Genomic DNA, 26,951 nt, shown 5'->3' with positions numbered 1-26,951 from the left:
CATATCTTTAAATACTAACGTAAAAGTTCGGAGAAAATACAGCCACACTAATAATGTTGTACTATCGAAACTGAAATATCGGAAATGCGTGCTATATATCACTATCGACCTATCGCTACATCCATTAGTTGTTAATCCCCAGACTAATTAAATTGTAAATTAAAAGTAAAAACTCGCTAATTACCCATCATGGCCACCTTGGAGGACAAACTACTGGGCGAGAAACTGGAGTACTACTGCAGTAGCAGCGAGGGCGAGGACAACGGCGATGACGGCGACGAACCCAAGGGAGCATCCGGAAAATCCCGATCCTCCGGCCTGACCATCGACACAAATCCGGATGCGACTCCAGCTGGTGGATTCCGGCAGCAGAGCTCCACGAACACGGGACCCAAAGGCGTGGTCAAGGACTGGCAGAGATTTAAGCAGCTGGAGGCGGAGCGCCGGGATGAAACCGAGCGTCAACGACTGGCGCTGGCCAAGAAGCTCACTATTACGACGGCAACGTCGGCGGAGGACGAGGAGCGCAAGCGGCAGGAGGAACTGGACGCCGAGCTGGACGAATTGATGAGCGAGGACTTCCTGCAGCAGTACCAGAAGCAGCGGATGGCCGAGATGCTGCGGCAGACGGGACACCACCAGCAGTTTGGCCAGGTGCAACAGTTGACCAGCCACGAGGAGTTTCTCGCCTGCGTCGAGCAGGAGAACAAGCACACCACCATCATCATCCACATATACGAACGACAACTGGCCGCCTGTGCCACCCTGAACAAATGCCTGGACAGTCTTGCCACCGATTATCCGTCCATTAAGTTCGCCAAGATCTGTAGTTCCGTGGCCGGGATGAGCAGGGACTTCCGCACCAAGGGATTACCAGCCCTGCTGGTTTACAAGGCGCAAGCGGTCATCGGAAACTTTGTGCGGCTAACCGATGACCTCAGCGACGACTTCTTCGCCTCCGACGTGGAGAGTTTTCTAATTGAGCACGGCATTATAGTGGACAGAGCTCTGTACAATTGAGTTGGCAGCTAGGTTCGTGAACTGGCAAGTAACTTATTCGAGGCTTATCCCACGGCTGGACCTTTACATGTACACCTATGACCCATTAAAATATAGAAGTGAAGTGGATGTTTCCAACAAGGCTGAAAATATTTTTTTTAAAACTAGAAGATTGCTGCTAACTAAACTTTATTAAGATAGCCCAAATATTTTAAATCCACCCTATCTTTGTTAATTTTTGCATTGCATCCCAAATAATTATTAAACAGTTTAATATAATCAGAATTCTTGGAATCTCCGAGTTACTTGTCAGCTTAGGCCTAGAGCTTAGAATTATCCACAAAATTTTGACCAAATATGTGTTCGTAAGATTAGCATTTAAGAGAACTTAAGCCCGCCCTCCGTTTTGATTTTGCAATTGAATTATTTATTTTTTCCATTCAGTAATTAGTTACATTATATGTATGATTCTTTTCTCTTTTTTGTTTTTTGTATACAGAAGTTCTTGAAGTGCAACTTTCACAAAATGGAAAATGTCTCTAGAATGGGGTAAATCAAAAAATCATAAAATTAAATTAAAAATATTTGAAAATGTATTCGAAATGCATTTTGCACTTGAAAATATATGGAACAGATCCTGCTCACTAAACATAGCGTATATCTATAACCATTCTGTCATCATTTACAACACGATTTATATTTATGTAATAGTATTTAGTGGCTAATGAATGTACTTCACTCGAACTCGTACTCCGTAAGATTTATACAATTATATATTTTATAGCTTATAGCCTACACATATACAGCAATAAAAATGATGTCGATAAAATCAATTCTTTTTTGTTTTGCTAATCAACAAATTGGTGTTTCTTGGATTTATCATTCCTATGTTCTGGGCAACATTCAGAGCTTTAAATTCTAGTTTTTACAATTTAATAGATGCGTTTCATACTACGTATGAAATGGCAAAATAAGTTGCTTTCTTTTCCATTCGTTTTATTTACTTAGCTAACATTTAGATTAATTATGTAAATTCAATTTAAGAAACACACCGAATGTGGCCAAACACAGCGAGGAAAATGCTTCTTTCTCTAACTTCGCAAAGAATTTTTCAATTAAAGCTGAAAAATCTCCAAGTCCGGGATGAAGAGGAAACAGAACTCTAGAGGCGGGGCAGTGGAAATCAATCTGGAGAGGGTCCTTTGGGACCTTCTGGAGACTATACTTGGATTGGTTCTATTAGTAACTAGTCGTAGAGGATTCGCTAAATCAGATTCTATATAAAATGGAATTATCTCATTTGTTTTAGCTGTTGTTTGGCGTTTCTGCTCGACGCAGGAAGGGCTGTTTTAGCATATCGTTTAGTTAATATACAAATTAGATATATCTTGGACACATAGACATACACGTATATATGTACACATAGCACTATTAACGATAACATCATTGAAATAACATCCGATTTACATATTGATTTCCTTTCGCAGTTACAAGTTTAATTTGAAAACGCTTATCTAGATATTAAATGCTAAGTTTTGTGGTTTCTATCTTTGTAAGAGTAATGTAGAATTTGTATTAGATATTTTCGATTGGTTTCTGTTTAGTTTTGATTTTGTACTTCACTGTATCAAAAGTGATATATCTGGTATATCTGTATTCGGGATCTATGATTGCCTTTAAAGAGCTTCATTTGATTAGTTTCAATTTGCATAGCTTAGAAGTAACATTTATAGTGGTTCCTATAAAGACAGAGAGTCGGCCTCGAAATCGATTGGTTGGATTGTTCAGATGCTAAAGAGTTTCGAAATTCTTCTGCTTTTGTATCGTTGTTTCGGTTTGCGATCAGGTGAAAATTTCGTTTATTTTTACCTTGACAATGTTCAAGTTTGAGAGATTCTTGGCTAAAACACAATGTAAAATCAACCTAATTCACACAACGAAATGAATGCTGAATAAAATTTGGCAATTTGTTGCATAATATAGTTAGTTTCAGTTGTAAATTGTTTGTTTGTTTTCATTCGTTCGTTTTTCATGTTTTTTGTTGGTTTTGTTTGTTTAACTAAAGAAAATCAGCCTTTTCTTGCTATACACATTAAATACATATATCGTTAACCATAACCTAATGTATGATGTTATTTGGGAAGGCCACCGAAATCTCTAGAGATTTAACTGCCAGATAAAATGCGGTCAGTAAGATCAGTAGCATTGCATTAATATCTCTATAGATTTCTTTGGCACTCCCGTTCTTGTGTGTGTTGGTTTGAGTTGGAAGTATGTATACGTATTAAAAAATGGTTAGATCTTAACATAGTTATGGGCCGAGGCTTCCTGGGTTTGCTGAGCCTTCGGTCGAATGGGCTGCCCTTGTCCTTGTTACAGCCGCGGCGGCTTGAAGCTTAACGTGGTGCTGCACTCCATACCCACGTCCATGGCATCCGGCGTCGAGATGCCGCACTCGGCAATGGAGTTCCTCACCGAGGGCGGCTGCTCGGCTCCCGGCAGAAGGCCCACCATCAGTAGGGGTTTGTTTAGCACCGCAACTCCGCCGGCCGATCCTGCAGCTGCTCCAGGATTTCCGGTCAACTGATCACTGCCCAGGCTATTGCTACTGTTGCTCTGACTATTGCCGCCGATCTGCTTCTCCTTGTTGCGCCGCAGCGAGGATCGATACTGGCGCGGCACATTGATGAGCAGCCGCCTGGTGGTGGGATTGTGGGTGGTGGTGGTGGTGATGGCGCCGCCGAGGCTGGGATTGAGGCCAAGACTGGCGACCGGTCGTCGGGCTGCATACTGAATGGACTCGGCGCTGTTACTCAAACGGATGTTGCCAACTAAAGTCGGGTTCGGACATGGGGTTGGGACAAAGAAAAAGAGGAGAAATAATATTGCTGATGAGTTCATTTGTTTCATTCGGAGGTCTGGGAGTAGAGCAAGTGAATTGGTTGGTGTTGGTTTGTGGTTGAGGCGCTTTCTTGATGTTATATGGCTTACTACTCTCGTTTGCTGTGGTTGTTGCTGCTGCTGAGCTGACCGTCTCTGTGGGCGTTCCGACCACAACAACTCACAATCACAAAAACGTTAACAATTAGTGTACGAAATGTGGACAAAACACACAAAACTCGGGGTTAGTAGGCAAAATCAAACAACAACAAGTACAACACACGTAGTTATGCATGTATCACATGTCGGGAGTATCGAGTGTAAAAAACACACAAAAAACAACACAAAAAGCTTTCAACATATTTCGATTTCGGTTATACACAGTATAAATAAATAAAAAAGTTTATTGTTACAAAGCAAAATCATAAATGGATAAATGGATAATGGGAGCAAAGTACACAATACGAATAAATAACTAAATTATTTGATAGCTTAATCAAAAATAATACAAATTAAAAGGTACACTTAGCAAAATTCCGATGGGCTGGTGGTGGCAACACAGAAATCTTGGCCTATCATGCTTGGTTAGGGAAATTAAAATTAGGTTGCGTATTCCGCTTCGATTCAATCTTAATACTTATGTAGACATGATAAACACTTTGAGTTCCTTTAACAACACGAAAATAAATAAAAAACTTAAATGTAAGTATGTTTAGCATTAGTTGGACATAAGCAAAATTCATGATTGGATGCAATTGGTAGCTACAAAACACAAGACATTTCATTCCGATTGTTCAGCTCGCATTTGTTCTCGGCTTTCGCTTTCTTTCTTTCTTTTTTCATCAAAACAAAAAGTCCAAAACATTGAAAACGACTGTGGCAAAGTTGTTGTTGTGGTTATTGTTGCTATTATTGTGGCCGCTCCTGTTGTGGCTGTTGCCCTGGCTCAGATCGGCGGAGGTCACGTCAAAGGATTGGTACAAGGACGAGCCAGTGCTGCTGCGATGCTGCTGCTGCGGCGTCGAGTGGCGCAGCAGCAACATTGCCGCCTGCCTGGGCTCCACGTGATGCTGCAACTCGTGGGCCTGCAGGGTGTGCAAGCCACCTCCGCCGTCCAGGGAGTCGCCATCGCCATCGCTATCGGTGACCTCCACCAGCTGCTCCTCGCGCACAACGACAACAGGTGGCAGGCGGTTCAAGCATTGACTGGAGTAGTAGCATGTGTTGCTGAGCGGTTCGTGTAGATAGTTGGCCAGATCGTCGCCGAAATGAGTGTTGTTGGTGGTGAGCGTTGTTAGTCCAGCGTTATAACTACCCGAATTGACGTCCAGCAGCAGGCGACGTTGCTGCTGCTGCTGCTGTTGATGATGCTGATGTTGCATGGGCGGTGGTCGTAGAAGACCCTTGGAATGTAATTGTTGCTGTTGCTGCTCCAGCTGCTGCTGCTGCTGTTGCTCCTTCTGCTGTCCGTAGCTATCATCCGTATCCATCATATCGTCATAGTGTTGCTCCTGCTGCTGCTGCTGTTGCTGCTGCTGCCTGCGGTAAAAGTGATAGAGCAAGGCCGCCTGGTTCCGTTCGCCCTCCGTTTGAGCCTGTCGCATGTCCCTGGTGCTGCCGCCACCCAAATATCCAGCGGCTGCGGCCAAACAGCAATTGCTGCACGTGTCCGCCGGCAACTGCAACGTGACCACCGCGTCCCGGGGACCCAGGAACCACTCGGAGCGGGTGCGCATGCGTGCGGTTTGGCGTTCATGGACCTAACACATTTTCCCATTTCGGATATGTTTCGTTTCGACATGGCAATTATTTGTTTGTTGGTTGATGTTGTTGTCGTGTGGTTGTAGTTGTTGGTGGAAAGACGAGGGGGGATTCAAAATTATCGCATTAGAGTTTTTGGCAATTGAAATTTAAGTTTTAGCTAGCTGTAACTTTTGCTTGATTCACTTAATTTAAAAAATTGAAAAGCCAAATTAAAATCTTTGAAATAAACAAAAGTTCACAAAAGAAAATGGGTTAACATAATTATGTGATATATAAAATGCAGCAAAATCAGCGCAGTGGAAAAAGTGCAAGATTATACAAAATGATGGAGAGAATATTCACAGGGTATTCACCGCAAAATAAAGATGAAGAAAGAAAATCCTTAGTCCAGCTTAACTTTACCACGAATACCCCGAATACTCTAAACAAGAACATTTTAATTAGGTATAGAGACATTCAGTGAAAAAACCGCCAACAAGCGCTTTGATTGCTTATCTTGAGGTGGAAAGAACAACATTTAAATTCCGACAAAAATAAGATTAATTACAAATGCAGTTTTGGGTTTTTCGGCTCATGTTTTGTAGTATTCGCATGATGATGTTTTCGTACTCTCGTGTTTTCGCGTTCAGCTTAACAACTAAATGTTATGTGGTTAAGAATTAACTACCAACAATTATGCAACGTGCAGCAAAAACATACAAAAGCAGGCGTCTACGATACATAGGACAGATAGCCAAGCGACAACGAATCAAAATCAAAATGGTGCACAGTTAACAATATTCTTCGGGTAGCTTAGGGGTCTAAAATATAGTACAAAGTAACGATTACAACAAAATCAAAGGAAATCATACCGGTAACTTATGATACATTGTTTTAGTTATTTCAGATATGCCACCTTCACTTTGTACAGCAAATGATAAGAGTGGGAACATTACACAAATAATAACTAGGTGTACATGGTGTGCTACATCTAGAGATAACTACTTTATATATGGTGTCAAGAGTTATGAAAAGGCTGGTATACTTCTGCGATACTTATTCCAAGTTCTTTTGTCCATAAAAGATTCGTTCGGATCCTTAACATTCGTTTCTTATAAAGCTGACTAATGAATACTTTCAATTAAAGCAAATCTAATAGAGAAAATACTGATTTATAGTTTTTGGAATCTTTTGAACTGCTGAACTCACTAATTCTATCCTTAGTATTTACAACTCCATTAACTTCTAGAACGAACTTATATCCAATTCCTATAAACTTCTCTTATTGCATTCTTATTTGTCAATCCCAATTCGTTAATTATAAAATACGCAATTCGGTGTTTAGTTTTATTTTGTTGCAACTTTGTATAGCACTCGTTTTTTATTTAGTGAAAATAGGTCTTTGGGCATAGAAAATGTATTTATATAATGTTTTTATGTTTTTGTTGAAATGGTTTCACATTTTGTTGTTTTCGTTTTTTGACTTTTTTTTTTTTTGCTTTGTTTGGTTTTTCTTTGTAAGAGAAGTTTGAACAAAAATAAAAATGGGAAAATAAAATTAAAATATAAACATACAATGTAAAATGAAAAGTATTCAATCAATTTTTGCTCCGTTTTAGTCCTTTTTTACAGAGTTTTGGTGAAGTATAATGATTTCTTTTTTTTTTTGTACTTCTTTGTACAGTTTTGGGGGTGTAAAGGGTGTGAGGGCTTAGATTCTTCAAATTCTTAAGTCTTAGTGTGTTGTTGATTGTTGTTTTTGTGTAAGTAGTAGTTGAGTTTCGTTGGCAGGCGCAAATTGTTTTGTTAGACTATGAAAATATTAGAAAAAACTAGGCAAACATTTCCAAAATGAAACAAACTTGAGCAATTTGCTGTGTGATTCGAGTTAAGAGAGAGTCAAAGTAGAAGTGAGTGATAGAAAGATTAGAGCAGATAACATTTCCAATTGACAAAATTCAAACACAAGAAACAAAAGATATTAAATTAAGGTATTACAAAAGGTTCAATTACAATAAATCAAAAATTCGCAACAGAAAACGGAAGAAATAAAAAGAGAAAACTTAAATACTAATATATTCTTGGTTCTTGATTCTTTTCTTTTCCTGGAAAAAAGAAACCAAAACTTAAAAGAAATTCGAGCATTTGCAAAGGGGTTAGACCTAGGATCTATATAATAGATGGTACGTTCTACACAACGGTCGCAAGATCTCAAACGGAAATGCGTGAGCCCAGCAAGAAATCGTCCCTCACCTGTGGCAGATACGAGAGGCTCTTGGTGCTCTCCGCATATCGGTTGACGGCTCTCAGCTCCTCCATGGTCATGCCGCCCTCGGCGCCTCCTCCGTTTCCGGCTCCCGAGCCTCCGTTGCCTCCTCCTCCGCTGTTGGAGCCAGTTGCTCCGGCGGAATTGGAACTGCAGGAGCTGCTGTGCCGAATGCCCCGGTTGCAGCGGCTGCACGTTCGCTGCTTGAGCTTGGGAGGCGTGGGATTGCCAGCTGCTGAGCCTGAAGCACCTCCTCCTCCTCCTGATCCTCCCGCTGCTCCCGATCCCGTGCGCCTTTCTCCTCCGCCATCGAGACTCTTGGTTCCAGTGCGCAATCGCCTCTGATGATGGCTGCTGCTCGGCGGCGCCGGCTTCTTTTTATTCTGTCGATAGCGACGCTTCACAAACGTCATCTCATCCTCATCATCGTCGTCGTCGTCATCGTAGTCCCGCTGGTGCTGGAGCGGCACCTGCTGCTGCTGTTGTTGTTGGTAGTGGTGTGGCTGCTGGGCTCGCTGCTTGTGGCGATAGATGCCACGACTGCCCTGCGGCGGTGCTATGCTGCTGATCTCCAGTTCGGCACCAAAGTCGTGAACGCCGTCCAGCTCATCGTTGTCCTCATCATCGTCGGCATAGTCATCATAGTCGTAGTCCGTGGCATTGCCGTTGCCGTTCCCATTGCCATTGCCATTCCGCTTCGCGGGCAACGGGGACGATGTCATGGCATAGATGCCGGGTCCCTCCAGCGAAACCGAGAGACGGGCACAGCTCTCGATGAACGAGTGCTCGGGGGAAACTCCCAGCGACAAGACACTGTTCTCCAACGCGGAACTGGAGCTGGTCAGCAGGGCGGGCGTCGAGCGGGACTCCTCCTGGGCCACTAAATCAGGTCGGCAGGGGGTTAACAAATGCATTGGATGACTCGTCAGAATGAGAGGGGTGCAAACAACTACTGGGCATGCGGCACAAAGCTATTGAATGGGTGGTGCAGTGCGGGTGGGGCTAAAAGCTTATCTTTCCGGGACACCAGATGACCAAAGATGAGCTAATAAGGTATCAGATACATGTCTTTCGACGGCATTTCCCCCCACACACACACACACAGACAGAAGTTAGATCGGACAGTGTGTAGAGTAAATAGAGGTGGAGATTCCAGAAGCAAAGCTCAATAGAGTATGATTCTAGCTATATCTACGTATAGGTAAACACTTTTCAGGTACTCACGTAAGCCCCAACGCTCGCATTGGCACTGCAGCCAGGTCTTCTCCGCCTCCAAAGAATGTTGCACTGTGTGGAGAAGCGATAAGAACTTATTAGCAAAAGAATATGTGCGGAATTTTCATTGCTTGGACAGAAGACCGAACTCGAAGTTATTTAGCCAATCAATAAATCGATTAGGGACGCGCTCAATGGAATGAGTCAACATCTTAATAATTCAGCGACAAATTAGTTAGTTAAGTAATATCTAGTTAAAGCATATACATATTTGCCGTGTAGTAAATCTTTGGGCAGCATAAGCGAAGGAACGAATATCATTTCAAAAAAATATTTTTTTAAAAGTTCAAGTTGTTAAAGTGACTATTTATAAACGTCATTTGTTTTTTAACTCATATTGTTAAGTTAAATAACTAAATAAATTCCTATTGAATGAATAAAGCCCCTTTTATTCATCGATTTTATATCATAGTCATATATTAATAGCAATGCTATTCTAGGGGACTTCTCATATTCCCAGAATATTTCGATTAAAGTTTAAAACCCACTGGCACCACTCACATGCGTATTTTTGTTGAGCCAACTTGCCACGTGGCGGTGGTGGATACTGAAAGCTGCATATCCACTCGTCCTGCACCTTGAGGATGCGTCCTGTGACGCGGGCGTAGTACTCGTAGTTGTCGCGCCCAAAGATGTCGTGTGTGGCAAACTTATCAATTATATTCTGCATGATCTTCGTGGAGACCTGTGAAGCGCAAAAAACAGACTTTAGAAATGTTTGATAACACGCAGAGTTAAGCGGACTCACCTTGAACTTGAGCACATCCTCCATGCGGGCGGTTTTGCCATCGCTGACGCAGGATTGAAAGAAACTGGGGGCCACGGACACGCCCAGCGCCTCGCTGGTCATTCCGGTGGAGGCGTGGGCCGCATTGCTCGCGATAACCCGGAATGTGCCGAACAGTAAGACTAATAGGTGCTGTGTGTATTTCGGCAGCGAAGCGAAGAGTCTGCAAGGGGAAAAGAGAAAGGTTCTTTAGAAGAATGTCGGCACATTTATCTTATAGATATCAGAAGCGCACAGTGAGAAAGAGTTTCTTATATTTCTGCGCTTCTTTATTTTTACAAAGTTACTTCAATGGTTTTCAAGCTATTCTAAGAGTTTGTGATGAATAGTCAGCCTTCATTTGCTAACCCAATCATCTCCTCTGGTCGTTTTTAATGAACCTGACACTAATTCTCATTTGGCATTGTAATTTTATTGTCTTACAGAGTGACGATCGTTTTCTGTACTTGTGTGGGCCAGATTGTAGATTGTAGATTTCATAAATATTGGCTGAGATCTGTTATCATAGCGAAATAAAGCAATAAAGCAAAGCAATTGTTACTCATGCTATTTGTTTATATTACCATTACAGAAGTGCACTGACTCATTCTCAGGTGAGCTCCTCTACTTTTGCTGGCCGCTTGTTACCCATCGAAATCATCGTATGGCCGAGCGGAGCCGGCAAAGAAAGTCAGAGCAACTCAGTTCAGTTCAGCTCAGCTCAGCTCAGAGCTCCCCTGTTCACACTTTCATTTTGGCGTGCCTAATGATTTTTCGAAACAAATGGTTAAGCCAAGTCTGCGGGCCCCCAGCTGCAGCCCGGTGACTTTGGACGGGGAAGAAGAAAAACTGGTCGGCAGCCTCCTAAGCGTCCACATTACACAACTCGATAGAGGTAGCTAACCAAAACCAAAACCAAAAAGACCAAGGCAGCACCAAAAGCCAACATGAGACAAGCCAAGCCAGGCAGGCAGGCCAGCTATACGATGGAGCAAAAAGAAAGAAATATAAAACTCAACTCAATCAATTAATGCTTTAAAAGCAACACTCGCAACACAACATCTCTCCCCAGCTGGCGCTTAAAAAGTGAAAACTTCAAGATCCAACAATAAATTCAGGAGGAGATGGCGAAGTGGGGGCTAAGGCTAAAATCGCTTGACAATGAACTATACTATAATGCGATGGCTGTCTGGCTCTATTTTCATTTTCAGATGTGGTGTGAATTGCCCCGAGAAGAAAGACTGGAAAACAGACTAACGAGAGAAACGACAGCTTAAGCCGATAAGTGTTGCATTTAGAATGAATATCTCGGTTGGAAAAGAGGGAGTGCAGCGATAGGGTTTCTCAAAATATAAGTGGAAAATATTGAAATGTCTCCGGACTCAGTTAATTGAAGTGAAGAAATTAGCCAACACAACTTCTACGACGATGGAACCCGCATGAACTGTCACAACTGGAGAAATCCAAAGTGGCGAAGTGAGAGGTTGGTACCTCAAATGCTGTAAATTACCCACACCAGTCATTAGTCCATATCTCACTGGACAAAACTGAGACCGAGATGACCAGCGGTTTCTTGGAACGCCTAATGGTGCTAAAAGCGATAGATAGAAATGCAAAACTTATTTTTCCTCTCATTTTTTTATTTTATCAATCATAACTTAAATGATTGAGAATATATAATGAGAATTCCTTACCAAAGAAACCTTGCCTGGCAGCGAAACCTTTCTAGGGTTATCGTTGGTGAAGGTTTCGACAGGTTCCCAGGTACATTAGTTCATTGATATCCCTCAAATTGTTTGCTGAAAACTACAGGCGCGTCAATAAGGCGATGTGAACAACCCAAGCAATGCCACCAGACCCAACCCAAGCCAAACAAACACTATATAGTAAGTAAACCACCATTGTAAATAAAATCGGGAAAAAGGTGGCTCCAAAAGCTATAGCAAAATCTAAAAAAGAAGATAGGCACGAAAACCTTATCTTATCGATACAAATTTGAACTACACATGTTGCGGCTTCTTCGTGGCGAGCATCTGAACTCCTTGGAGGCCAAAATTATACAGGGCGTCGCTAATGATCACCTCGAACTTTTGGCCAAATGTCGCCCGATAACGACGATTATCAATTACTACGAGTATATAGTCAGATAGTTTGCTGCTCGTTCTGGCGCCGGTTAACCGGTTAACGCCCATAAAGGGGAATGCGTACAAATCGTTTATTAATTGCATTAATTACGTGGAATGCTGTTAAAAAAGCATAAACAACAACCGCAGAAACCACAGCAACTGAAAGCGGAACAAGTGTTTACGTCTGTTGATACTGGAGAGATAAGCAATATCATTGAACCGAGAGCCGTATTTCCGAGCCCTACGATCCCAAAAAAAAGCACCTCAATGGTGTGAGTAATTGTGGTTTATTGTTAACTTTATCATTTGATGATTTCTACTTTTTTGAACCTTCGCAGCTTCGTGATTGATCATCGGACCATTAGGGTCTATGGATTTCATTATATAATCGCGTTGCGCTTGCGTCGTATCAGTTCGTTTGTATACGCCACTCATTTACATAATCAATAGGCCAAATAATCAACAGACAGAGGCACGCAAATAAAGACAATAAAAAACCGGCAAAAGCATTAGCATACACCTATTTCCACGAACCAGTGCTAAATAGTTTCCGATTTTGGAAATATTTAGCATTTCGCAGGCGTAGCTTCTGCGTATTGTTCATTGACAATCAGACAACTCGTCATTTTATTTAGATGAATCATTTTCATTTATTGTTAACTTTGTTTATTTACCCTGCTGTTGACTGCTTCGCTGGCTGTTTCTTTTCGTTTTTTTTTTTTTTTCATTCATAAAAATGAAATATGTCGGACAATTTTTTATTCTCCTCTTCTCTCGTTTTGTTTGTATTTTGCCGCATTTGATTTGCTTTTGTAACAGTTTTTTATCACAATATTATATGTTTCTGCAGATATATGCGATTTGTTTTCAGTTCGTTACGTATGAGAAGTCTCGGAAGTTGAAGATGCGATGCCCTACAGAGAAACCAGTTCCCCGATGTTCCCACAAACCCAAACCCAATTACAAACCCAACGCTTTTGTGACACTTTCGAGAGGAGATCTCCAATCTCCATCTCGGTCGCGGTTTCAGTTGCTCCGAGTGAGTAAGTCAAGTGAGTGAATTATGCCGACTGTCGAGGTCTGTGTATGTGATAAGTGAAATATCACACACAAGATAATTGAGTTTCCCTATATACATATGTACATACATATGTACTTCAATGGTTTACATTAATGAACAAGTGCATAATACTTTATGGAATTCAACTGAATGATAGCTTGCAAATGCGGAATTATTCATTTTTTTCTGGGGAATTTATAGGGAAGTCTGAAAATTTGATTTACGAGAAAGTTTTTATAAGCTGGGCATAGATAGATAATAAATAATACATATAAAATAATACAATGAATGTATAACAAGGAGCTCACAAAGTATCTAATGCAATTAGAAATTACCTATGTATATGCCATAATAAAATAAATATAATCCTTAATTGCAAATAGAAAGCAAGACGTAAACAGTTGCTAAATGAGGTGTCAATATTTTCAAATTGGGAAAGTGTAAACACAAACTTCTTCGAGTCGAAGCCAATTTAAAACGGAAGTTTAAGCTATTAAATATTTATTCCCGACATAAACTATAAAATATAAAAACATGCGTGTTTCCGCGCTACCAAGTGAAATCCCATTTTCGTACATGAATGTTGGTCAGTTTTTATCTGCAATGTAATCGTCTGAAGAGGTCTATAAAAATAACAATATGTGGATCAATTGATGTGGTCGCCTTCGCTAATGATTCATTTACATTAGGTCATAAACGAATGAGTTTATGTTAGTCTGGTAAGGGCATTACGCATCACTCGGGCGAACAAAGAGCATCCAGTATCCAAAGGAACTACAAGTATAGAAAATGTGTGTGTATCTCTGGATCGCTTATCGCATCGACAACATTTTTTGCCTACTAAGCAGGCCGGATCGGTCAGTTTTATAATTATGCTGTCCGTATCGCTCATATCTTGAAGCTCCCTTCTCTGTTTTTTCTGTATTTTTTCTGTCTTTTTGCATCAGCATCAATATTCATTGCGACAAGCTCAATCTGCATCTTCTGTTCACTTCCACGCCCAAGATTTGCGACCGGAGAGTCGAGTACACGGAAAAAATATGCTCATAATGATCTTAACTGACCGTTAATATAATTTATCAGTTAATATCGCGTCATGTTAAGCATTTTCATTTGGATATATGACTTCCCATATTTTCATCTGTTCAACTAAAGAAATGATATTCGAATGTTTTTTTAAATATCTTCAGTACACATCCAGTTGAATGAAGTGGCTTCTTGTTCACTCAACAGATGCGAAAACATAACCGCATCGGCAGCAAGTTTTTTATGGCTGTTGGTCGGCAGAATACAAAAGACAATACGTCATAATAACGAACCAAGGAAACGCAATACTCCAACACCAACCACACCAAGTGCACGATGATAAAAAGCAGTTTATAACATACATATACTAAGTGCAAACATCACGACATGCGACGGATGACGACTATGACCCACCAACCAAGCTAAAGACAATGCCCTGATTACACTCGACATCCCATTGTTTGTTTCTATCGCGGTGATCAATCATGAACATCAGACAATAAATTCAATTCTTCTCTGATGTAAAAATTTCACCAGAACAACGTTTTAATAGAAGCTTAACTGTGCTATATACACTGTACTTCACTATATATACTTTACAACGACTGATATAAAACTAGGTCATAGATCGTTATGAACGTTGGCATGTGTTTAGGAGCGGAAAAAACCAAACCAAGATTTTATTTTGTCTACAGGTAAGACATCTGCATCTTTTATAACTCTGCCTTCTATAGAACTTTCTCGTTTTAGGGATAAGCACTACCTACCTACTGCTTCTCATAACCAATGCACCCTTTTTTTTCTCTACAAATTATGTCAATACTGCCAATTGTTGAAAAACAAAGATAAGCAAGTAACGAACAACGAAATCAACGGGCCAACATACGCTCTTATCCAAAGTTCTTATTAACTGGGCAAAGTGTTTTCGGATAAGAGCAGTGCCCTGACCCCCAAGGAAACCAATTCCCTGGTGACCAGTGTATATCCGCCATATGTTTTAGTGGCTGCAATGTTCGGTTGTTCGGCGTTCAGCGTTCAGGGCGATTCACTGAGCACTGAGGGAAAAGTGCGAACCCAAGAGAACCCTTGAAGAAAAGAAATAGCAACCGAGCGAGCGGTTCACTGACGTAAATTTCCACGCTTTTCGCCTGTTTATAAGTACATTTTTTTGCGCTCGTTTCATTTAACATTTATTGGTTTTGTTTGCCATTGTTGTTTATACACGTCGGCGGCAGTTTCGAGTTTTTATTTATGCAAAGTCAAAGTCGAATGGATACTCCTGAGGTGGCAGTCGATAAGACAAAGACAGAATTAGCAAATCCATGGAGGTATTTGCTGTTCTACCTCGAAATCTACAACAAATAGTAGATACGAAAATAAAATGATATTATATTATTAAGATTTGGATGCAATAAACTTTCATGGTTTAGTTATAATGAGTCGAAGTGTAAAAATATTTATAATCAATACACCCACTATTTTCACAATATATATCAAATATATTTAAATTCTGAACTATCTTCTTAACTGCCTACATACATTTTTTTAATACATGACAATCTACCCAAAAATCCACCATATCATATCCAAGGATACACCAGGTAAAAGGTTGATTTACCATTTTGTTTTTGGCAGTACAATTTGGTGGCATTTACAGAAATCACAAAACGTAAAGAATTAGTTTTGCATCCGTAGAACTTTTGTTTCAAGCAACCCCGACCGAAAAACCGATATAAAAAGAGAGAAAACAATGCACGCTTGTGAATAACCATATATAATAATAATCAGGAAGCAAAACCTCGGGCGTCTGGAAGTGGGCGATGGAAGGGAAGAGAGGAAGGGGAGGGGCCCTTCCAGACGTCGGATGACGACGACGGCTTATCGACTTATAGACAAGAACGTTGTTGTTTTTGTTATTGTTGGTAATGCCATTTGGGACAATGCGGCTTTGTCGTTTTTGCACTGCAGTTTTTGCCATTTGTTTGTCTAGTCCAACAAAAGCGGGTAGAAATTTTCATTTATTCCTCAGCTCCTTCTCTCTCATTTCTGCACTTATCAGTATTCGCAGCAGACAGTTTTCCCTGGGCCATCAGCAATTGTCCACCAGGCAATTGTGTAAATAGCCTATTAACTATGTATGGCCAAAGACTAAGAAGCAGAAGAATCAGAAGGATAAGGAATATAAAGATGGAAACAAATAGAGAAAGAGCAGTAGAGAAAAAGGCAGCCAATCGAGCGGAAAATGGAATTTAGGATCGAATTCTGAACGATTGTGAATGTTTTATAAAAAAAAACTAAAAAAAATATATTTCAAAGCCTTTGAAGCAATATTTACTGAGAGCCTCCTTTTCAGGTACAAATAATATAATCTGCTTCTTAACCCTTAAGATCGTATTCGGCAATCTTCATTTAAACACTGCTATCTTTAATAATATGATATCAAGGCACTGTTTAATGGGTAATGAATACTGTTTAATGATGCTTGTAATACCGCAGATGTTTTCATTTGGTATTTTTAAACTATCCACTTTAATCCTTTTCTTGTACAGACAGCCCAATATTGCGGTGGATGTTGAAAACAAATAGCCATTACAATAGATTTCTTATTTCTAACAAGAGAGGGCGGTTTTATTCAGAATCTACAAAAGTTTAAATCAATATTTGTGGTTAACTGTAAGTAATAAACAATGTTAATATATCCTTAAATGTTACTTTAAGTAAGTCTATACAAAGCTCAAATTGTATCTCAGTCGAGCTTGAAAATCGAGGAGTTTCAGTTTGAGAACTGTACAGATAGAAGTTAAACGGAAGAGCAACAGGCGTTGGAAAAGCTTGCGAAAGCTTTTTTTTCAGCCAGGCAACAAGTTGCGAATAACAGGACTCACGGCAGAGAGAGCCAAATCGAGAGAAGCGTGTAAGCGCGACAGAGAAAGCACTAGTCCCACTCTCTTCCAGCAGCTGCTTTCTTGGTTTTTTCTTTTCGCCCATCCGCTGTGTTTGTAATTTACACAAAACAAAACGGCAAGAAAAACAATACACAATTCATTTGCACAAACGTACGTTTGTATTTATGTAGGTACGATTGTGGATATTTTTGGACTATTGCAAAAACGTGCAACAATGACGTCGATCCGCTGCAATAACAGCGGCAGCAGCAGCAGAAGTAGCAGCAACAACAACAGCAAAAAGGCCAGCAGCTGGAAAGTACACAAACAAAAACGATGTGCCAACTGATGGAATTAAACACTATCTGCCTCTCTCCCTCTCGTCTCCTCCACACTCTCTTCCTAATTTTGCGTTTACTTTTAATTGATACAAAGTTTCCAACGCGTGTCTATTTTTAAAGGCGTTGCTGTTGTTGTTTCTTTCGGCAGAGGCGCTATTTTCGCGCATTTTGTTTGATTTGATTCGATTGTGATTGCCCAATGTTTTTGTTGTAGCTCTGGCCGTTGTTGTAATGGCTGTTGCTGCTCTTGTTGTTCTTGTTGCTGCTGCTGTTGCGCCTTCCCCAAAAAGTAAATAAACAAAAGTAGCCAACGCAGCAGCAGCAACAACAATTACAATAAATGTGTATATAATTGTACAGGTTTGAAAAGTTTACACACACGAACAGCAGAGGTCATGAAAATAGTAACATGTACTTTTATAAAATGTTAATTCACGTAAATTTCCATGTAACCAATTAGCTTAAAATATGATATCAAGATTTTATAGCAGTTTTCCAATTTAAAATATATGTAACATGTAATAAAAATATTAATATAAATCTAGATCAACTGAATTTTCTCAATTGTTGCTTCAAACCAAACGCGACTATTGAGTTTATTTGCTTGAGCCCGTTGCTATTATCTCAGACCCTGCTGTAGAGAAACACACAGGTTGCCAAACTGAAAATTTACGTTTTCCAATCCTTTCGCTTTTCCCACCCGAAAAGCGCTTCCCGCGAAATGAAATAATTTGGCGGTCGATTTCTACGCATGTAGATGTTTTAAATTTATGTTTTATTGCTGACGTTATTTGTTTACACGCACATTTGGCGTTTAGCGATCGGCGTTTCAGTGTTCAGTGTTCAATGTTCAGTGTTTAGTGCTCGGCATTTAATGTAACCAATGGATCTGCTGACGCAGAAGCATCTCCCATCCACCATCCACCAGCCACCAAATCCCATTCCCATATCCATCTCAATCAGATACTGAGTGTTTGGCAAATTAGGCAAACGCCAGAGGAAGCCCAAACAGACAAATCATTTTGGCCCGTCAATTGCAATCGATCGGCTATAAATGTTCGATTTCTTAATTACAGGCAGGCCTCTCACTTGCGAATAAACCAAGTTGAAAACCGAGAAGAAATTGCAGTGGCTAAGTATTTCGTTTACTTTTAATTGAGCCCGCGTTCGTGGGCTGGTTTCTTTGTGATGTGTTGGCCCACGCTTTATGCTCTAATTCAGATGGTTAGAAATCGATTGCAACAAAAGGAAAAACAACAAACGACCAAGTGGGCAAATGGGCAAACAACATCAGAGAGTTAACCAAAAGCGAGTCAAGAAATCCAAGCTTAACCCTTTCAGCGGCTTCTGTTTACATTTCCATTCCAGAGTTTTTTAAAGTCCAAACAAGGCTGCACAGTGAATCAGCGAAAATCGGAAAGCGAATTAATTATACATATACTTTTTTAGGAATTTAGTTACTTTTGTAGAAGATCTGTCTTTCGAATACTTTATAAAAATAAATAAAATTCCGATTTATAGTGTAAACAGCTAGAAATAATTGTCTTAGGGTTCAAGATAAATTCATAAGTACCAAAAAACTTCTGTTTGAATTGATTATATTAACGTATAAGTTATCTCAAGAAGAAGCCACATATTTAAACACCATATGTTGGTTCAATATTTGCAAGTAATACTGTTTACTATAAAGCCAAACATCCACTGCTTGTTTTTTCTGCTGCCGCACAAATTATGTAAATTGCCTGGCACATCTAAGGGTTAAGCGAACGCTTAACGCTCAAGTGAAAATTGGTGAAAATCCACACAAATGTGTCAACAAGTGCCGAGAAACAACAAACACAACAACGAGAACAACACCGATTTAACAACAACAACAAGAGTGGAGGCAGCGAAAACAACAAGAGGCTGGCTGACTGGCTTTCCAGTGAATTAACTCCCCCTGAAGATTCTTGGGGCTGCAACAACCGAATCTACATCTATATCTATATATGTATGTACATCTAAGATCCGGTTCAGCAAGTTTACCGCAAGCTAGTTACACTACAACAAAAAGCCAACGTCTATGTGTGCGCACAGCACAGCAGCGGCCACAAAGCTAGTCGTTGAACAGCAGATAGCCCAAGAAACTAATACCAATGCAATCCACAATTACCAGCGGTCTAAATCAAATTGATTTACTATAAAGGATTTACTATAAAGTACCCCTTTTAGGAAAGCAACATGTAAATACACTCTTGTAATCCGGCACACGATCTGAATACTAATGCCTCAAGTAATTGGTAATAACAATCTGAATAAGGAATTGTATACCTTGTCTACTATTAATTCATTGTATTGTGGAACGTTAATGTTTGGTGAAAATATATTAAAACGCTTAGAATTTATGGCCAGTTTCCACAGAAGCATTAATAAAATGTCTAAATTTATACATTTTGAAGACGTTGCCAAATTTATAGTGACTCCCATGAAATTTACTTATCGTAGATTCCTGGAAGTGATAGATACATGCTTAAATTTAGTTAAACGAAATTTCTTTTTTATGTCTTTGCATTGAACTAATCCAAAATATACAAATGACGTTGTCAGTGCTAAGATTACTAACCTACAACTTTTACAAATTGTTTAAACATTACAGATTGATTCTCATCAAAGTGTATGAGTTTTTTGAATGATTCGAATAAAAACGCAACAATATTATTTACATTGCTAAACTAGCACGATGTTTATCAATGGATTCCAGAGTGACTGAATCATTAGTTAGTCGAATTGCTATTTACTGAATTAAAAAATTCAAACAATTGCGTGTTTTCGATATTTCTTATCAATGGAATTCCATATTCTGAATCAACATACTCTCACTTCAGATTTACTTTATTCATTGTAAATATCACCCTATATTTTACCCAAATCCATTTCCTTAAAGCCAATTTTGCTGCCTAAACATACAGTTTTATAGACATACAGATGTCACCACTAACTATGAAAAAAACGCTTTTTTGCGAATCATCTAAAAAGTAGTTCACTAACAGAATAATAATTTCTAGCAGTTGATGCTATCCTCGCGACCCCTATTGTTTTGGGTGGCCCCAGCGGCAGGCCCCACCTTCTTGCCACTCACCTGTGCAGTCGCTCCGTTTGCTCGGCTTCGTTTTGCAGATCGTTGATGGCGAACAGCTCCATCTCGCCGCTGCGCCCGAATATTCCATTGGGGATCTTGCGCAGGAACTTCTTGAGCACACTGGCGATGGTGAACACCGAATAGTTGTCCACGTTGACGAGCCGACCAGCCTGCAGGAAGTGTATCAGCTTCTTCATGGCGCCCTGGTGTCCGGGGGCGCGGAATACATCGCGGCGGTTAGGCGACTCCTTGTTCAGCTTGAGGATCAGGACGAGCAGGGGCCCGGGAATGTTGTTGTTGTGCTTGCACACCTCCTCCAGCGGCACACCGAATTTGACCTTTTCGAGGCGGTACGGGTAGGCGGGGGCGGTAGCGGGGTGGCCGCAGGAGGTCACCACGTTGCCCAAATCCGCGGCGCGCCTATGGACGCGTTCTGCCCAGCTGGACATGGTTTTTCACGCGATTTTCCTGCCTGTGTATGTTTGCGTGCGTGCGTGTATGTGCGCGTATGTATGTGCTGGCGAGTTTTTCAGCGAGCAGAGGAAAATGTGCTCGGCAGATTTTATGGTTTTATGCTGGCCACAAACATGTTCACTTGACTGGAATGCTAAATTGTTCGCCTGCCCAACACACGGAAATTGTCTTTTAGATTTTTACTATTCCCGACTCCTATTTTCGCGTCGCAGCCCCAGTTCTCAGTTCCAGCCGAAAAAGAGCAGCTTTGAAAAGCCAGCTTTGATTAAAAAATCGCCACCACTCCTGCTGTATGCATTTTTTCTTCTCTTCTTTCGCGTCTCTCTTTTCCACTGCGTTTCTGCGTTTCTCCGTTTCTTTTGCGCTTTTCTTCTTTTTGGCCAACGCCTCGGAGCTTTGCTTTGCCTTTGCTTGCTTGCCCCTCGCTTGCTGAATTAAACGCCCGACTATCGCATTTCGTTTGGGTTTGTTGAAAACGCGGCGTTAGGCGTCACTTTCGGTTAGTTTAGCACTAGTTTAGTTGTGTTATTTCGAGGAGTGTTTAATTATTTTGTTGCGTTCGCCCGCACGCACGACTTTTTTCGCTGTATATTGAAAACGGAGTGTGACCATGGAGCGGTAGCTGCCAAAATCCTTTAGGTTTTGCGCGTCGTGCTAAAATACCGGCAGAAAATTCAAAAAAAAAAAATACTACAAAAGTAGGGCTGTTCCAGTATTCGTTAAGTTTCAAAATCCTGGTAAATCGCTGATCATAAATATATGGAGTTAACAACAAATAGAATTATGTTACACCAGCAACACAAATATATTTTGTTCCTTGATTTTTTACAAATAGTATAAAATTAATGCACTTAACTACTAATGTTTTTATTGTTTACACCATATCTAATGCTACATGCAGATTTTAGAAAGTGGTTGATTTAAGCCTTACAGATAATGAAATGCTTTTGGAACATATAGGAAAATTCTACAAGGTTTATTTTAAAATTGTACTAATATCGCTATTTAGCTATTTAGCTACATGTTACAGTCTTTTATATATATGTCTTATATTGAAAAGCAAACCTTATTTTATATTACACTTAACATAAAAATGCATTGTATATATATATACATTAATATACACTGATAGTTCTGCCAAAGCATAGTCAAATATTTGTTACAAATTCGAAACTCACTAGAATTGCGATACTTGTGACGTCACTCCCGTTCGTATTGCTGCGCGCTGAGAATATGCGCAAACGTCACCTTCTCAGCGGCAGACTCAGCGTGGCCATCCCTGGTTAAAATAATGCCACCCTGGTTTTTGTTTTGTAAAGTGAAATTGTTGCAAGTCAAACAACAATAATAAAAAGCATTAAAAACGCATTAAAAAAGTCAAAAAAATTGCCCACTCAGGTACGTATAATCGGGCTGTCGGATTTGCTATATAGAAATCAATTTTCCACTCAAGTTTTGTTTAGCAATCGGTAATTAATTCTGTGTTGTCTGCTGTGAAAGTAACAACAACAAAATCAAGAGTAACGTCAAGAGCAAAAATAGTTTCCCCCATTTTCAAAAACGACATATATAGAAGAATATTTCCCGCAATTCTCCCGTACAACTAGACCAAGATTTAAACGAAATTTCGCAGTTTTCCCAGCCCAGTATTTTCAAGCAGCCGCACAGTCATCGCTTTTGTGACGTGCTCACCTTGAATTCATCAGCAGGCAGCAAGATATTGACCCTGCAAATAGACACTTGCGGGCAAGAAAGTGGTAGCCTTAGATAGTAGCCATTTTAAACAATCCGTAAACATATTTAAATCAAAATATTAACATGTCTCGGCATTCGGATAACTTTTTCACAAACAGAGCACGGCAACAACTGCAAGTGGCTGAACAAATGACCACCGCCGCCTCCACATCGCAGCATGCGACATCGTCCTCCACAATGATGGCGAGCTCAGGATCCCTGGCGACCTCGTCGTCCGCCACCGGTGCCGCCCCCACCACCACGCCCAGCAGCTCGGCAGTTCGCGCCCTGGCCATGGAGTACAAGTCACTGCAGGAAGAGCCGGTGGAGGGATTCCGCGTCAAACTGATCAACGACGACAATTTGTTCGAATGGGAGGTGGCCATCTTCGGGCCACCGGACACCCTTTACCAAGGCGGCTACTTCAAGGCGCACATGAAGTTCCCGCACGACTATCCATACTCACCGCCATCCATACGCTTCCTGACCAAGGTCTGGCACCCAAATGTGTACGAGAACGGTGATCTGTGCATATCCATACTACATCCGCCGGTGGATGATCCGCAGAGCGGGGAGCTGCCCTGCGAGCGCTGGAATCCCACGCAGAATGTGCGCACCATCCTTTTGTCGGTCATATCGCTGCTCAACGAGCCGAACACATTCTCGCCGGCCAACGTGGACGCCTCGGTCATGTACCGCCGATGGCGGGACTCACAGGTTAGACTGGCTCTTCTAGTCGTAGTAAATGTCTAGTATACGGACTTCTCATAATGAAAGCGATGCAAAAGTGACAATTTTTAATGTGGATTATGGAGTAGACTGATTTACAATCTGCTTTAGTTGGTAGGCTCAGATCTAGTTTACTGAGTTTTAGTTCACTGTATTTCAAGGCACAATTCATTGCTTCATTTGTTAATTTGTTATTATTCACTTTTAATTGCATGCCTTGATTTTTGTTCTTCAAACGTACATATGTTCAGTATTACATTGTAATACGTTCTCTTTTCATAAGAATTGAATAAATACTTGTCTTACCAATGAAACTTATTCAACCTTTATAATAATTAATCTAATAATTGTGTGTTAAATATTATAAAGAAGAGTAAACCACCAATCAAATTAAATAGCGCAACGCTTGAAGTCCGTATACTAGACATTTACAAACGCTACTTGGCTCTTTAATAAGGACTTGCTGATTTCAGGGTAAGGACAATGAGTATCCAAACATCATACGGAAACAGGCACTGGCTGCCAACGCCGAGGCCAAGCGGGAAGGCATTGTGGTGCCGATGACCCTGGAGGATTATTGCCTGAAGCCCACGCGCAAGCCCACAACGGAGTCTGGCCTGGATGCCAACTTCTACGATGATGATTTCGACCTGGAGACGGAGGATGATCTGCCATCTGATGATGACTTCGATGAGGACGACGACGATGATGAGGACGAGGATGAGGATGAGGACAGTGCCACGGCGCCGATTAGCAAAAATAATGGAGGCAACAGCAAGTGCAAGAACAACGGGCTGGGCAGGGAGGCGGCCGCTGCCGGAGCGGACGATGCCGAATCCGCTGATGACAGCGGCAAGGGCGAGACCACATAATGCAGCCAGGCCAGAGTCGCGTCATCTCTTCCTCCCACTCCTGCCCAAGGCGGCGAGCCACCGCCTTTTCATTTCTCCAACATTATTACTATGATTAATTCTAATTATAAACGTTTCAAAACTAAACCGAACAACTGAGAAAACAATTATTTACCATGTTTATACGAGGGTAGTTGAAACAATGGTCCTAAGATGATTTTATCGACTCACTTTTACTTTGATAACTAAGATGATTCGTATAAGCTACAGGTATACGCGGGCTAACTCAATTCCCAGCCTGTGGGCAAGCAATTAAGAGTTCAGGGACTTCTCCAAATCCTTTATACGCACCTAGCAACACAGAAACAAAAATAAAACCGATAATACAAGAAACTCAAACAGAAACTGATTATCAATATACATGAATATATACACAGCATATGTACTAGGTATTTAATATTTAAAAATATACATACACACATTTTTATGAGCGGAAACGAAATACAAATGTCCCAATTCGCGACGCGGCGTCCTATCGTACGTAATGACACAGCATACACATAATAAACAATCAATGGATTTCAAGAATAAAAGCAAATATGGAACCTAGCGATTAAGCAATTTTTAAGTGCAAAGTTGACAAAGTAAGTTTAAAACCAGCTATTGCAGTATAGAAACGATGAAGCGCATTGTTCAAACAGAAACAGAATTGCAGCAAAGATAAATAAGCCAAATAAAATTACGGAAAAAATGATGATCATTGAGTTTGTTGGGAATAAATGTTCTTGGGTTTTTTAAGAACATAAAGGGTACACAAAACTACTTATTCCATCACATTGAATTCTATAATTTATTTGTTCGCCTTTGTCGATTAATGTATTTAGATTTGAACCACGAGCTTAGCCCTTTTCCTCCAAGCCAAAAGCGCAGGCGTCAGATCCTTATCGGTAACAGCTGGCATGCGTATCAGTGAGCTGTAGACTCCGATATCTGCCACCGACATCTGGGATCCACCGAAATACTGCTGTTTCTGCAGTCGCTTGTCCAGCAGGCGCACCATAGCCACCTGCGTTTTGTGCGTGTTGCAGCGCAGTAGTTGGTAGCAGATGTCCAGGACGAGGTCGATCTCATTGCAGAGCGGAGAGCCCTCATAGCGATACTCGGCTGGACCCACACGGCCCAGATAGCGAATGATGTTAACCTCTCCGTAGATGGGCACGTACATGGTGGGCGAGCTGATCATCTCGGTGTGTTCGCCTGGAATGCATTGCATAATCAGTACTTGTACTTTGTGTAAGGGTTAGGAATGGGAATCAAGATCAGCTAATTCCATATTTATGGATTTACTTTGCAATATAAATAAATGGCAATGTTGGTGATACGCCATATCTCTTACTCACAGTTCTTCCAGATGAGCGTCACACTAATCTTGGGCAAAGCTGGGTTTACTGGAACCTTCGCCAAGTTGGCCTCGAATTCACGAGCTGCTGGTCCAATGTCGGCCATCGTGGAGTGCGTAAAGGTCTTAACATCAATGGTGTACAGATCACGCCAGGCATTCTTCAAGGCCAACAAGGCATAGGGTATAAAGTTGGGATGTCCATTGATGACGACATCCTGCAGTGGCACCTGTCGTTGATTTATTTAAAATATTATAATTAAATATGTCTTAAAGGTTATGACACTCTCTAGTTTAGCGAAGACTTTTCAAAGCTATGTTACACATACATAATTTAATCTCATTGCATCAGCTTCTAAATATTGTTAACTTTAAAGCTTTTCGGGAGTAGCAAACCTACTGTTGAGATACATTTCGCAGTATTGGGACTAATAGTCGTACCTCCTTTAATCCACCATTCTGGAAGGCAGTCGTGTGCTGGAAGGTCTTGCCGCAGACCCCGAGTCCTGCCCGGATTTGTCCCAGCTGCGCCTTGAGCTCCTCCAGCTGCTTGAGAACCCTCTCCTGGCGGGCTGCCACTGATGCCGTATCGTCCTGAAAGTAAAAGCAAAAAATGAGGATATGTTAGTTAACACAAGGAGCTCCATAGTCCATTGGCCAAGGCCACAAGAACACACAAACGAAGCATGGATGCATTATAAATATTTCTGGTACTGAGTTTTTCTTTTTTTTGTTAGTCGGTGGTTTATAAATAGAATTTCGTATTTTAGTTTGGTGGTCTTAACCTTTAGCAGTCGCTGTATTTGTCGGCCTAAAGAGTCCAAATCAAGTGCACATGTGGCTGCGTTTCGCCCTGTTTTGCTGATCCAGTTGGCCTCCAATTTCTGGCAAGGATCACACATGCGGGAATGGAATGGATGTGGCGTTGTAGACATACGTCGTAAATTCACTGTCCTTGCGACCCGACCAACTTCTCACCGGCCTGGCAATTTAACTTACGCATGATGATGTGGACGCGGTTGTGGTAGCGGATGTGGAGGAGCCGCTGGCCAGAGGATCCGCCGCCAGGCTCACGTTCTTGAGGTGATACATGCAGGTGGGCAGCTTGATGTCGAATTGCGGCAGCAGAGTCTTTAGTTCGTACATTTCCGCGGCGAAAATCGTTTGCTTAACACAAGAACCTGCGGAAATTATTAATTCCAAAATGTGCTTGCCGTCCGTGAGAAACTCCACAAAATACCTAAAAACTTAACGGAGTGCTATCGTTTCATGGACACAG

At 41.0% G+C, this 26,951-nt stretch overlaps 4 protein-coding genes across 12 annotated transcripts; 2 read left to right on the top strand and 2 right to left on the bottom strand.

The window, feature by feature from the left end:
• The first annotated feature begins 94 nt into the window (after positions 1-94).
• Positions 95-1,832, top strand: LOC6534499 (phosducin-like protein). The gene has a single exon (XM_002095140.4). The coding sequence runs from the start codon at positions 190-192 to the stop codon at positions 1,018-1,020; it is 831 nt and encodes a 276-aa protein (XP_002095176.1). The 5' UTR covers positions 95-189; the 3' UTR covers positions 1,021-1,832.
• A 629-nt stretch (positions 1,833-2,461) lies between these two features.
• LOC6534503 (rho GTPase-activating protein 20) lies at positions 2,462-21,571 on the bottom strand. Of its 6 annotated transcripts, XM_015195175.3 has the most exons (7): positions 20,486-21,570; positions 9,912-10,113; positions 9,665-9,848; positions 9,113-9,175; positions 7,876-8,768; positions 5,195-5,639; positions 2,462-3,830 (listed from the first exon to the last, which is right to left on the bottom strand). In XM_015195175.3, exons 1-7 carry the CDS (start codon positions 20,932-20,934, stop codon positions 3,373-3,375), a joined length of 2,694 nt encoding a protein of 897 aa, XP_015050661.2. In that variant the 5' UTR covers positions 20,935-21,570; the 3' UTR covers positions 2,462-3,372. The 6 variants fall into 6 exon arrangements, with proteins under 6 accessions (XP_015050661.2, XP_015050658.2, XP_015050659.1 ...); XM_015195173.3 differs by lacking the exon at positions 5,195-5,639 and having other exon boundaries at positions 3,664-3,830; positions 20,486-21,569; XM_015195174.3 differs by lacking the exon at positions 2,462-3,830 and having other exon boundaries at positions 4,270-5,639; positions 20,486-21,571.
• A 633-nt stretch (positions 21,572-22,204) lies between these two features.
• On the top strand, positions 22,205-24,420 carry LOC6534504 (ubiquitin-conjugating enzyme E2 R2). 3 transcript variants are annotated; one of them, XM_002095145.4, is made up of 3 exons: positions 22,205-22,357; positions 22,813-23,410; positions 23,896-24,420. In XM_002095145.4, exons 2-3 carry the CDS (start codon positions 22,844-22,846, stop codon positions 24,292-24,294), a joined length of 966 nt encoding a protein of 321 aa, XP_002095181.2. In that variant the 5' UTR covers positions 22,205-22,357; positions 22,813-22,843; the 3' UTR covers positions 24,295-24,420. The 3 variants fall into 3 exon arrangements, with proteins under 3 accessions (XP_002095181.2, XP_015050664.1, XP_015050663.1); XM_015195178.3 differs by lacking the exon at positions 22,205-22,357 and having other exon boundaries at positions 22,767-23,410; XM_015195177.3 differs by lacking the exon at positions 22,205-22,357 and having other exon boundaries at positions 22,768-23,410; positions 23,902-24,420.
• A 676-nt stretch (positions 24,421-25,096) lies between these two features.
• Positions 25,097-26,916, bottom strand: LOC6534505 (probable aminoacyl tRNA synthase complex-interacting multifunctional protein 2). 2 transcript variants are annotated; one of them, XM_002095146.3, is made up of 5 exons: positions 26,672-26,916; positions 26,458-26,556; positions 26,114-26,266; positions 25,674-25,902; positions 25,097-25,530 (listed from the first exon to the last, which is right to left on the bottom strand). In XM_002095146.3, exons 1-5 carry the CDS (start codon positions 26,816-26,818, stop codon positions 25,154-25,156), a joined length of 1,005 nt encoding a protein of 334 aa, XP_002095182.3. In that variant the 5' UTR covers positions 26,819-26,916; the 3' UTR covers positions 25,097-25,153. The 2 variants fall into 2 exon arrangements, with proteins under 2 accessions (XP_002095182.3, XP_039229461.1); XM_039373527.1 differs by lacking the exon at positions 26,458-26,556 and having other exon boundaries at positions 26,672-26,914.
• Between the last annotated feature and the right edge of the window lie 35 nt (positions 26,917-26,951).

The sequence above is a fragment of the Drosophila yakuba genome, chromosome 3L, assembly GCF_016746365.2.
Source record: "Drosophila yakuba strain Tai18E2 chromosome 3L, Prin_Dyak_Tai18E2_2.1, whole genome shotgun sequence".
In the NCBI taxonomy this organism is placed as follows: Eukaryota; Metazoa; Arthropoda; class Insecta; order Diptera; family Drosophilidae; genus Drosophila; species Drosophila yakuba.
Note: the sequence above shows the minus strand (reverse complement) of the source record. Positions and strands in the feature narration are given on the sequence as shown.

Bases quoted from the DNA above. Each gene is read 5' to 3' on its own strand.
- LOC6534499 (XM_002095140.4), top strand. From the start codon at position 190: ATGGCCACCTTGGAGGACAAACTACTGGGCGAGAAACTGGAGTACTAC.
- LOC6534503 (XM_015195174.3), bottom strand. From the start codon at position 20,934: ATGTCCAGCTGGGCAGAACGCGTCCATAGGCGCGCCGCGGATTTGGGC. The intron at 10,114-20,485 runs GTGAGTGGCAAG...TTCCCCTTGCAG, and splicing joins CAAACGGAGCGACTGCACAG to ACTCTTCGCTTCGCTGCCGA. The intron at 9,849-9,911 runs GTGAGTCCGCTT...TGCGCTTCACAG, and splicing joins AGGATGTGCTCAAGTTCAAG to GTCTCCACGAAGATCATGCA.
- LOC6534504 (XM_015195178.3), top strand. From the start codon at position 22,778: ATGTCTCGGCATTCGGATAACTTTTTCACAAACAGAGCACGGCAACAA. The intron at 23,411-23,895 runs GTTAGACTGGCT...TGCTGATTTCAG, and splicing joins GCCGATGGCGGGACTCACAG to GGTAAGGACAATGAGTATCC.
- LOC6534505 (XM_002095146.3), bottom strand. From the start codon at position 26,818: ATGTACGAACTAAAGACTCTGCTGCCGCAATTCGACATCAAGCTGCCC. The intron at 26,557-26,671 runs GTAAGTTAAATT...GATCCTTGCCAG, and splicing joins CCGCGTCCACATCATCATGC to AAATTGGAGGCCAACTGGAT. The intron at 25,903-26,113 runs GTACGACTATTA...AATCAACGACAG, and splicing joins AGAATGGTGGATTAAAGGAG to GTGCCACTGCAGGATGTCGT.